The sequence below is a fragment of the Mustela erminea genome, chromosome 8 (genome assembly GCF_009829155.1).
Source record: "Mustela erminea isolate mMusErm1 chromosome 8, mMusErm1.Pri, whole genome shotgun sequence".
In the NCBI taxonomy this organism is placed as follows: domain Eukaryota; kingdom Metazoa; phylum Chordata; class Mammalia; order Carnivora; family Mustelidae; genus Mustela; species Mustela erminea.
Genome location: NC_045621.1, coordinates 56,410,920 through 56,423,852, shown reverse-complemented (window position 1 = coordinate 56,423,852; position 12,933 = coordinate 56,410,920). Strand labels below are relative to the sequence as shown.

General features: G+C 34.5%; 1 protein-coding gene across 16 annotated transcripts in view; it reads right to left on the bottom strand.

Moving 5' to 3' along the window:
* MARCHF7 (membrane associated ring-CH-type finger 7) overlaps positions 1 to 12,933 on the bottom strand; it is a 48,002-nt gene that overhangs the window by 17,039 nt on the left and 18,030 nt on the right. For all 16 annotated transcript variants that reach the window (XR_004288732.1, XR_004288730.1, XR_004288731.1 and 13 more), the window contains exons 3-5: positions 5,621 to 5,816; positions 3,813 to 3,980; positions 202 to 1,309 (exon numbers count right to left, since the gene is read on the bottom strand). Coding sequence is in view for 13 of the 16 variants with exons in the window: in XM_032355693.1 (XP_032211584.1) it covers positions 202 to 1,309; positions 3,813 to 3,980; positions 5,621 to 5,816 (1,472 nt within the window). In the remaining 3 variants the exon portion in view is untranslated. The remainder of the gene's footprint in view (positions 1 to 201; positions 1,310 to 3,812; positions 3,981 to 5,620; positions 5,817 to 12,933) is intronic.

The window sequence follows — 12,933 nt, the reverse complement described above, 5'->3', positions numbered from 1 at the left end:
TTGATGCAATCTATACTCCCAGTGTCTACCTTCATTATTAATTCTCATCCATTTCCTTTGAGAACCTAACATCTCAGTGGATATAAATTTTAAGGAGAAGAAACCTTAGATACCAATGTTATGATAAGCCATTTTAGAAAAGGACTCCTTCCTCTAATCTGCTCTATGCTTTATCAACTTATGACAGGTATTCAAATTTACCTCTCTTTTATTTTCTGCAGTCTCTCTGGGTCTCTTGAAGGTGCACTTTTAGTTTTATCACTTTTTCCATCAGATGAACTCCAACCTGAAGGAATAATATCTACAGTGATCATGACATTGTCGGTTAAATTATTTCCAAGTGCTGGGGGGACTGCAAATCGAAATAAGGAACCAGGAAGGATCCCTGTTATTCCTGTATTTCTTCCACTGTGGGCTGAATCTGATGTGGAGCCACCAGTACCAGCATTACTCGAAGCTGGAGATGCCTGTGATCTGCTGGCAGTAGCCCCAACAGGATCACTCTGTGCTTCAAGGTGAACCACTTCATTTGATTCTCTTCTAAACATATGATGAGATCTAGGTGGTATATCAGAGGTAGGTATCCTTGAAGATTCATCTCGTCCCTCTCGTCTCCTTCTAGAGAACAAAGGTGTGCATCTATTTCTAAGTGAGGAAGATAACCATGGTCCTGTATTTCTACCTTCAGATTCCTGGTTAAAATTTTCTGAATCTGGCTCAGAGCTATGATTTTGGCTAAGAGAGGACAAACCCCATCTTCGCCTAAGAAATCGAAATCCCTGAGAAGCTTCAGATGCCCTATTATCAGGGACATCAGAAGATGATGCTGCATTGCTACGAGACTGTGAAGTTGTCAAGATTCTTGGAGACACATAGGAATTTTCAGAACTCAACGATCTTGTATTCAAGGAATCCTGGCTAGATCTTCGTGAAAAAAAGGTAGATGACATACTAGAAGCTATACGTGACAGCAATCTCCTGGTTGAACGTCTACCTTCATTGTCAGAAGATTCTTGAAATGATCTTTGAGATGAACCAACCCTATCTGAACTGCTTATGGTTGAGGTTTCATCTCTATTTGAAATATAAGAAAATCCAGGTTGTGTACTGCTTTGGGGAGATTCCAATTCTCTTGGAGAAAAATTTGATCTTAGAGAATTTCTACTGGAGTCCCTAGAACATGGTATGGTCTGATGTTCAGAAGGCATTTGGTGGTTTGTAGATGATGTATTCAACTGTAAAGTGCTCACGGAGTGATCTTTTGGTCTTGCTCCCTGTGAATATGAAGAAGGAACTCTGTCTTGAACATCTATTTTTGAAAGAAAAGAAAGACACCAACGACATGAAATAAAATTGGAGTATTATTAAATTTGCATTTATTAATTACTGCAAACTGAAAAACTGGATTCAAACCAAATACTGCTATATTATAATATGCATCTTAACTATTATAGGAAAAAACATATATTTCTCTTTCTATACCTCTGATAAAATACAGTACTGCTGCTAAGTCAACACTGTAAACTGAAAAGGAAGAAATGTGTCACAGCTTATGAAACAAACATTTAAATCTACTAACTTCTTGAAGGTTTAACAGTCACAATTTGTTAATCAGAAATTGATATGGTAAAATAATATCTAAATGGACAAGGAATTTTAAATGGGACAAATAATTCAACATAAATGATTCTAACAAATAAAGGCAAAATAATCCTAGAGAGACAGTGTTTTTGGAAATTCTTACTCTGCAATAAGCATAAAACTTATTTCACACAAATATTATCATCCTTATAATTTTATGGCAAACCATGCTAACAGCTAAACTTTCTCCAATCTTTTTTCTTTCAAAGTAAGAGCAGTGGATGTTATCTCTGGTTACTCATCAGACATACCTCTACTTCTTAATACTTGCTGGGAGCTCTAAGTTAGAATAGGGTCCTGGTAGTTGCAGTTTTGAAAACTATACCAAATCTTGAAATGGGATGAGAAATACTTTTGCATCCCTTTATAAAAGAATACTTATGCATACACTTAGCTTAAGAGTGAGATGCTGCTGCACTAAAACATGGAGCCTCATGAAGGAGTAAACTGTTAGTGGCTAAATCTATTCTGTCCTATACTTGTAGACCTCCAAGCATAGATGGTATTGACACTACATACTACAACAGCTCCTCTATCTGAACCCAAGCAAATAAAAAAGATGTTTTCACTGGTCTTAAGCAAAGGCTTGCCAAAATAAGCTTATTTAATAAAACATACACTTTTTTTTTTTTAAGATTATTTATTTATTTGACAGAGATCACAAGTAGGCAGAGAAGCAGGCAGAGAGAAAGAGAGAGAGAGGAGGAAGCAGGCTCCCTGTTGAGCAGAAAACCTGACGTGGGGCTCGATCCCAGGATGCTGGGATCATGACCTGAGCTGAAGGCAGAGGCTTTAACCCACTAAGCCACCCAGGCGCCCCAAAACCTACACCTTTTAAGAACAAATGTATTTTCTTCTATGTAAATCAAACTCTACTTTTGCCTGCTAGATGTGTCAACTTCAATAAGCACTTTGTTTTTTTAGTATTTTTGTTTTATGGTATTTAATTTTGAAAAACTTAAGCTTAATGTACACTGACAGAACTAGTGTGGGTCTTTATGGCAAGTGAATGAAAAAGGCACATTCACATTAAACAAAAGTAATTCTAAATTATGCCTTAAGATGTTGATTTCAAAAAAATGTTGATTTCGGGGTGCCTGGGTGGCTCAGTGGGTTAAGCCACTGCCTTCGGCTCAGGTCATGATCTCAGGGTCTTGGGGTCGAGCCCCACATCAGACTCTCTGCTCAGCAGGGAGCCTGCTTCCTCTTCTCTCTCTACCTGCCTCTCTGCCTACTTGTGATCTCTCTCTCTCTCTGTAAAATAAATTTTAAAAAAATGTTGATTTCAAGCTTTAATTAGGTCAGAATTTAACTATAAGTAGTTACTACACTACATAGTTGGACATGGACAATATGGGTTTGATCTGTACAGGTCCACTTACATGTGGATTTCTTTCAGTAAACACGGTAGGTATTATGTATGTAATTTCTCTTCCTTATGATTTTCTTAACACTTTTTCTAGCTTTATTTTAAGAATGCATTACATAATACATAGAACATTAAAAAAAAAATGTGTCAACTGCTCATGTTTTTGGTAAGGCTTCCAGTCAGCAGTACGGTTTGAGTACTAAAGTTTTGGGGGATTCAAAAGTTATACACAGATTTTTCAAGTACCAATACTGGAGGAGGGGTGGAAATAGGGGTCAGTTCCCTCACCCCTGCACTGTTCAAGGCTCAACTGTACAAGGCAAATGATGTTGGGGTATAATAAAAATTATTTAGTTTACTTTAGGATATATGCATTCTTAAAAGGAAAAGCACAAATAAGAAAATTACCAGAAGACAGAACCCAGATACGAATTTACATCTGTTTTAAACTTATTTATTTATTTATTTGATAGAGATCACTAGTAGGCAGAGAGGCAAGCAGGGGGCAGGGAAGGAGGCTCACTGCTGAGCAGAGCCTGATATGGGGCTCGATCCCAGGACCCTGGGATCATGATGTGAGCTGAAGGCAGAGGCTTAACCCACTGAGCCACCCAGGCACCCCTAAACTTTTTACTTTTTAAAATATAACAAATACGGTACTAGAATGCATACTAAGCTATTTTGAATTCTTCATAAGATGCACTACATGTACTCATTTGTACTATGATTTTAATGACTTACACAAAGAGAGAAATATAACATTATTAGGTAAGTTATACGTAACAATACAATTTACACTTACAGGACGAAGCTGTGAAATCACCACTTCGGTGACTATAATCCATAAGATTATTAATGGAAGAATCTGCTCTTCTCTCTAAATCTCTTCTCTCTCTCATTAAGTCAGTTCCAAATGATCCAAGTACCATTGATGAAGATCTGGGAACCTGATTATGTCTCCATGAAGAATCTTAAAATAATTGAAGACATTTTAATTCAGAGAAAGCTTTCAAGGTTTCTGATGACAAATCTTAAGTATTACACAGGGAGGTTATTGTGATCCATTATAGGAATCTTCAAGGTTACAGAGTTGCAATCAGAAGCAAAATTCAGCAAAACATAAAATTATTCATCAATGAACTCATCACTCATATATTATTTCTTACTCAAACACCTTCTTCTCTAACACTAAAACCTAACACCATCTGTGATGTCAATGTCTCAGTTACTTTCTAGAACATCTGACCACACAATGTAAGTATAATGTAAAATGATTACAGAACAAAAATGTAAAGCCTGCCAAAGATGCAGAATTTCCTGAAGTCAATGAAAGTGTTCTTGGAGAGAACAGCCAAAATTCAAATCAAGCCATCTCAAAATGGAAAATGTTTTGCTACAGACATTGACGATATTTTATCAGAAATATTACCACTGACATCACACTTGGTTCCTCTTATTCTAAGAATTAAAGTACTATTGCAATCATAATCTAAATTTTTAAATGAAATCATATCTAACAAAATAAATTAAGGGTAAGTCTCAAAACTTTCCCCCCTGACTATTTACCCTGAAAATTTTGGTTCTTTCTTTCCTAGTCCCAATAGCCTTATTGATTCCTACTCATTAAGGGAAATGGCCCAAAGTATGTAATGCTACGCCTTCACAGAGTAGAAGGGACCAAAAATATCTGTGCACAAAGGTGTTTCTCTACAGTGTTAAGGACAGTCTGCTCTTACCCATCCCATTACTCTTAATATTCTTTAGATGGGCAGTGTCTTTCCCAAGGCGGTGCTGCCTATCAAAATAGAAAGGAATCGCTTACACTAATTCGATTGATAATACATAAGCATTTCAATAATTTTATCTTCCAACTGTGTCATCACAAATTCTGTCTCACCTTAAAACTATTTCAGGCATTCCCTAGTGTTTCATTTGAAGAGGAGTGTAAGTGAGGAGGCAGCCTCCTGACCTCCTACAGAAAAGAAAGTGCTTTTCAATTTGTGCAACAAATGTGTGTCTGTGAGTACAAAATACCATATATGGAGCTTTATTGATAAGACATCTAAATTCCATAATGGTTAACTGACTTATAGCCATATAGCTAGTTAGATGGCTAGAATTCTTTCAGAATCCTTATACAGAACTCCTACTAGAATACCAACTATTTTTGTTTAAAGAATTTCTGTTTTGGAAAAGTAAGTATAGACTACAACATTTACAAAAGATAAGCTTAGGTTAGGAAATATTAATATATTTATCAGTAAAATTGGCTTTCCTAGTATAACAATTAAAAAACTGACTTCTCAAAATAACCAGCAAAATACAGGTCACTTTTACCAATTCAATTATCAGACATATCAGCTATTCTAATTAACCAAAATATGCTAATCCTGTTTGTGTAGGATATTTGCATCAAATTTAGAATAAAAATCCAGAATGAAAGAGTTTATTTCAGTTGTAGCACTAACTTAAGGTAAGACCTGGGAAACTCGACTACATCTGACCCACTATCTTACATGTGTTCTACTTGCTTAATACCACTATGTCTTAGAAAAAGGGCTTTAGTCCAAAATGTATATATAGTGACTCTTAAACAGATTTAATTTTTACCTGACACTGCATTTAAACCATGTCCAATATTTCTCCCAACTGAGGTAGATGTACAGTTTGTGCAGGAAAGTTTAGGTCTTTTTGAATCATGATCCCGTTGCTGGTTTTGTGATCTTGATCGTGCTCCCTGAGTTATCTCAGATTCACTATACCATGTAGACTGAAATGGTGATGCAGATGCTGATGCTGACGTAGACTGTAAGTTAAAAAAAAAAAGTTTTGATGAAAGAACAGAATGCTTGCTTTCGGTCTATTAAATTTAATCCCCAATTTCATTCATTCTTCATAAGCACAAATTTTTCTACTATGTAGGTTTTTTGTAGTTTTTGTTCCTTTCTACCAATGTGTCCCTTTACTTTATACTGTAATTGGACGTTGCTGGGTTATCAATCTGATTTAGATTAATTCTTCCATGTAACTGTATATATAAACAGCTGGTCAGGAAAAACTGAAGAGCAAAAATCTTACAATCATTCTGTTATCTTGGTTTACTATTTCCAACTCCTGTGGAACTGGTTTCCTAGTCCTAAAAGTGAACAGAACAGCAGAAGAATACTATTATATAAACTTATTAGGGAAACTACTATAAAAACAAGATTTTTCTGTTTTCTTTTTTAAAGATTTTATTTTTTTATCTGTCAGAAAGAGAGAGACTGAGCAAATGCGGGAGCAGCAGGCAGAAGAAGTATGCTCCCCGCTTCATACATCACTAATAAACGATATTTAAAAAAAAATTCTGACCTGAAAATTTTTTTACCAGTGAAGCAAGAAACGGATAAATGAGTACATATTAAACACAGTACGTATTAAAACTCTTAGCTCAAATTTTTCTCCTTTAATATGTAAGTATATACACACAAACGATCCATAACACAAAAATCACTTAGAATGTACAAACTATTTTACTCCCGCGTAATTTCTTTAATTGGTTAAGCAATTTATTCAATATAAGGCATAAAAAGGTTAAGGATTAGTTCATTACCTTAAAAATGTAGGTTGTAAGAAGAACACAGTATTTCAACCATAACTGCTGAAAGTGTCTTTTTCTTTTATGCTTCAATTACAAGAAGCATACAGCATGTTTTCAGGGAACTACATTAGTTCATGGTAACTCTACAGAATGAACCTTGCACACATGGAAAAGCAGAAGCTGCAAAGCTGAATAAGGAGGAGTGGACCAGATCAGGATTTCATTCATCCCTTGCATAGAAGGTATTTTGCTAACGGAATGTGTCTTCAACCAACCAACTGGAGTAGCATAAGAGGTGAAATTCATTAAGTATTTCAAAACCAAACCATCACATGTGCCATAGGGTTATTAGGTACCATATGCTACAGGCCAGTGATTCTAAGACCTTTGAAGTTTGGAGACCAAAATAAAAACTGTTTTAATGTGTAATTTAGAAAGAATTGCCACTTTTTTTTTTAAAAAAAAGATTTATTTATTTATTTAACAGACAGAAATCTTACGTAGGCAGAGAGGCAGGCGGGGGGTGGGGGTGGGCAGAGGCAGTCTCCCCGCCGAGCAGAGAGCCCAATGCGGGCTTGATCCCAGGACCCTGGGATCATGACCTGAGCCGAAGGCAGAGGCTTTAACCCACTGAGCCACCCAGGAGCCCCAAGAATTGCCACTTTTGACAAGTAAATCAAAATTAGCAAATGCCATCTAATCCCATCCCCAGTTTTTAAGAGGGGCATTTTAAATGCTCCCAAAACATGATGGATTTAACAAAATAAAAAAGAGATTTTTAAGTGAATAAACTTCACTTGTACAAAATCTTTTCCTTATTTTTCTTGTTTTGCATGGACCAGACAAACTGTGTAAATATAACTTTGGGAAAAACTGAATGAGGAAAATACCATCAGATCCACTACTTCTTAGAAAGATCCTTAGAGCATTGTGGGAGATGAAAAAAATGAAATGAACAGAAAGAAAATCAACCATGAAGTCACTGAAATAGCAGGAAATAGTCCTTGTGACACTAGTAATGGGAAGACAGTAACTCTAAGACAAAAACTCATCAAATTTAGAGACACAGTGAGAAATGAACAAAAGGTCTAAAGTCAACCCAGTTTTCAGGCATTGGCTATTGATGAGAAAAAAGATACACTCACTGTTCAGAAAACAATTTTCATGACTCATAATTCTAAAATGCAGCCTATTATGTCATCCCAGAAACAAAATGCTTGTTAATATCAATATATGGAAAGGAAAAATAAAGGTTCTGACCAGTATTTCTGCTGGCTTAAGTTCAAAACCAAAATCTTTTTTGGCTTCTATCAATTTGGTTCACTGTTCAAGTATCTTTGGTCTGAATCATTTCCTTTTTACCATTCTAAATTATTTTAACAATTAAATAAACTAAGAATTTTTCTTTTCTATTTTTTTTTTTTTTTTTAGGGAAAGAAAGATTTCAGTCCTACCTCCCATATACCTCCCATATACCAGTTTCCTCAACCTCCAGGGAACAGAAAGGGAAGGGCTGAAGCCAATGGCCAATGATTTAGTCAATTTGACTCTGTAATGAAGCTTCCATAAAAACCAAAAAGAGGCACCAGGGGGGCTCAGTCAGTTGAACATTTGACTCTTCGTTTCAGCTCAGATCATGGTATCATGGGTTACAGGTTAAATAGTAAAAAAATTATTATTATCTACTACTGATTTAATCTCCTTACTCATTAGTGATATGTTCAGATTTTCTATTTCTTCATGATTCAGGTTTAGTGGGTTGTGTGTTACCAGGAATTTATTTCTATAGGTTGTTCAGTTTTTGGAATATAACTGTTCACAGAAGTCCCTTAGGATCCTTTTTATTTTTATGGTATCGTTTATTTCATTTCTGATTTTGAATTCTCCTCTTCTCTCAGTGAACCCAGCTAAAGGTTAGTCTATTTTATTTAGCTTCAAAACAAAACAAAAAAACCAGCTCTTAGTTTCACCTATCTTTTCTATTCTCTTTTAGTCTCTATTTAATTTACCTTCTGATCTTTTTAATTTCCATTATTCTACTAACTTTGGGCTTACTTGGTTCTTCTTTATACCACTCCTTTATAACATTGCACTGGAAGTTCTAAGTAATGCATAATGCAAGAAAAGGAAATAAAATGTACACAGATTGGGAAGACATAAAACTATCTTTATTTGCAGAGGCCCCCCTCTATGTAGAAAATCTCACAGAATCAACAATAACAACAAAATCCATTGTAGAACCAATAAAGGATCAGAGTAATGTTGCAGGACACAAGGTTAATATATTAAAAAAAAGCAATCACTTTCCCATATACCAGTAATGAAAAAGTGGAATTTAAAATGAAAATTTTTTTTACAACTCAATGATAAAGCAACAAATAGCCCAATTTAAAGATAAGCAAAGGATCTGAATAGACATTTCTTCGGAGATATAAAAGTAGCTAATTAGCACATGAAAAGATGCTCTAAAACCACAAGTTATCAAGGAAATCTAAATCAAAGCTGCAATGAGACATTTCAAACCCATGACAGGATGGCTAGAATCAAAATGTAAAGATAAATGTAAGCGAGGATGTGGCAAGATCAGAACCCCCTCACAGAACTGCTGGTAGGAATATAAAATGGCCTAGCTAGTTTTGGAAAATAGTCTGGCAGCTCCTCAATTAACTGAACACAAAGTTATATGACGTGACTGAACGATTCTACTTTTAGGTATAAACCTGAAGTAACTGAAAATGTAAGACTGCATATAAAAACTGCATGTAAGTATTTACAGCACTATTAGTCATAATAGCCAAAGGAAGGAAACACAAATATCTTATCAATGGATGAATGGATAAACAAAATGTGATATACCCAAAAAATGGATTATGCACCCATAAAAAAGGTATACCCAATTCAATGGACTATGTTCATCTGTAGAAAGGAATACGGTACTCATATATGCTATAACACAGATGAACCTTGAAAGCACGTTAAGTGAAAAAAGCTAATACAAAAGACTGTAGTGTATGTTTCTACCAATGTAAATGGAAGTCCAACATAGGGAATTCTCCGGAGACAAAGCAGACTACTGGCTGTTTAGTGCTGAGAGGGAGGGGCAGTGCAGTGATAGTTAAAGATTCTGGAGTTTTTTCCTGAGGTGATAAAAAGGTTTAAAAATTGACCATGGTAGTGATTTGCACAACTCTGTGAATGTACTGAAAACCACCAAACTGTACACTTTAAATGGGTGAGTCATATGGTATGTGACCTTTAACTCAATAAAGCTATTCTTAAAAAAAGAACCTTAACAATTACTGAAAATACAACCAATGCTACCCACTGGACAATGCTTAATCATTTGGAAATCATTTAATACACAGTAACAGAGGCAAATCCAGAATGAAATGCTATTCTTTGGCTCATTTCAATGAGTCAATGCTGTGACTGTGATGACTGCTAATCCCAGCTTCAAAAATTTTCCAGACCTAAATTATCTAGCCATAGGCAACACCATGGAACTTTGACCTCTTCTGAATATTCACATGCTAGAGCATCCACTGCCACACTAAATTTGAAGTCCTATTTTCTACTTTCTCTTCAGAATGAGTAGTCTTTTCAATTCTCATTAAAAAAAAAAAAGAAAAAGACATTAGTGGATTTTAAGATTTATGAATTCACTCATGCCCAAATCCAGGTAAGAAACCTTATACATACACAAGAGAGAAGGATCTGGAGTCCATTCATTACTCAAAACTCCCCAATAAATAAATGAAGACTACCAGAAAATTGGTATTCAGATCACTCTACTGTTTCTTGAAAGAACTGTTTTTCACTGAGCTGTACACTTTGGCATCAGGTCCTTTGCTTACGCTGAGATTTACCAAGAAACAAGTTGAGTAAACTAGCAATATACTAATAATTTTAATATTACACTGAAGACAATGTTCACTGTATCATTCACTGTCCCCTTTCAGACCAAACTGTCAAGCACTGCTTTCTTGGAGGAACTGGGTTTTTCTTATGAACAAAACACCTTATAGATCTGATTCTATTTTCCTGTGACGTTCCTGATACCCAAAACAAAAGTCCAGAGTTAACTCTAAAACACTGCAGGGCTTATAAATGCTTATCAGTATTATAAATTTGACCTACTCAGTACATTATCTGTATTTTTCTTGATACCATTTAAAAACTATTCTAATTTTCTTATCTAATTTTATTTATATGTATGCATGCATGTATTTAGTTCCTTGGAAGCTAACCCTGTAGTAAACATGTTAATGACTATCGGTTCTTTTAATCTTTGACATAATATAGTATGTAAAATATGCAAATAGTACTGAGCTCTGTAAGTTGATCTACAAACTCAAAAACACATAAATAAAAAGCTTCTCATTATTTCTTATTAAAAGTAATTAATCTCAAAGCAAGAAAGGAAAAGTGTAACAGGATTAGCAGCTCTTAAACTGAGTTATAGAAATATACATGAAAGTTATATAAACAATTACATATTCACAGAATGCTCCCAAATTTTTACTTTTAACAATATGAATTAAAGGAATTAAATTCTCTTTTAAACAATATTTAAAATTCTACTTACTGCTCACAAAGAGAGAAGATGATCATAGTATTCAACCATTCAAATTTTAACAAAAACTTCCAAGATGAAGCAACAGAAATACCAGCAGGATTAATAACAGAGGCAGCCCAGCTTACAAATGGCTGAGAACCAAAAGATCTTCAGAAAATTAACTGTTCGGAACTTAGAATCTGTATTTTCCCAAAAAAACGATGCTATCCGTAAGTCTTAGATTCTTAAACTCAGGCACTTATATACTAATCATGTGACTGAAGGAAACCACTTCTCTTCCCAGATTTCAGATCCTATCTTCAAAATGACACAAGTATTATCCTATTTAACTAAAATTAAAAGCAAAAAATGTTCCAGAAAATATTAAGCACTATATAAAGTATTTCCCTATTATTTAATCCTTAACATAACTGAAATTGAGCATGCCTAGTCCTGACCCTCATTTCTGAAGCTTCAGAGAGAAGGGGAGTGTTATATTGCAAACAGCTGTGAGAAAACAGCGATTAAAAAAAAAAAATTCCCTTTGATATTTAAAGTTCTCATTCATTAAACATACATTTTGTTAAGTAGTATTAAGAATATTATATAAAACTAAATATGTCATATGTAATTTTAATATTCTGACAACATACTATACTATACCTTAAAAATACCCATTTAAGCCAATATAAAGTCGGGAAATGATAACAATAGCAATCACAATCATCATTATTATAAACAGACACATCTTACTAAGTTCCAGGCAGAGTTGTTTTAGGTGCTTTAATGTGTTATTTCTTTCAGTAAATCTTAATAAAACCACGTGAAAAGCTTAATAAAAAAGCTTAATAAAAGCCACGTGAAAACCACGTAAAAAGAAGAAACAGATATAAAATAATTTGAACAAGAACACAGAAGTCTGTTTTTAAATCAAAACTAAAGAGCAAAGCAAGCTAGAAGTAACCGATTTAAGACTGGAAATGTTCCTATAATCCATTAAAAAAAATTGGATGCCATTTAAAGCAACTGAAAAACATTAAGAAAAACTCCAATGCTGATTTATCTTAAGAATCAGTAAAAGACATCAAGTGGTTTTTTATGCTTGTACTTGTTTAACTTTCACAATGAAAACCGAGATTTTTAAAGTAATCTAGGACTTTAAGAAAAAGCTGGAAGAAATAGCCTTGAAAATACTTGTCTTTTAAAGTGAATGTCAATAAATTTTCTAAATACAGCTAAGACTTTTAGCAGCTAATGTAATTAATTATAATAAAAACAAATGTAATAGCGAACTTTATATAGTATATCATGTGACAGCCAGTATTCTCATTCAGTGTAATAATTCATCTAACACTAACAACCTAATACAGAAAATAACAAAGACGTAATAAAGAAACTTGCCCACATTCACACAGTAAGTAGTGGAACAGGACTCCAACCCAGGCAGTACAGTCTGGTTTCAGAGTCTGCTCCTCACTAAAAAGCTCTGTGAAAAAAATTAGAAAAAGATCTACAGACAAATTTTTTATGGAGACAATACAGGGGGAAAAAAACCAATCTTTGCTCTTAATAAGTCATAATCATGTAACCCAGAACTTTTCTACAGGATAGTCTCATGATTCTGTACCTCTGGCAAGTGTCCTTTTGTCAATCAACAGAATTAAAAAAAATACATACATTATCAACCAGCACTTAAAATGACTCAGTAAACTGCAGAAGGTATGTGCTATGGTGAGTGCTGTGAAGTGTGTAAACCTGGCGATTCACAGACCTGTACTCCTGGGGCTA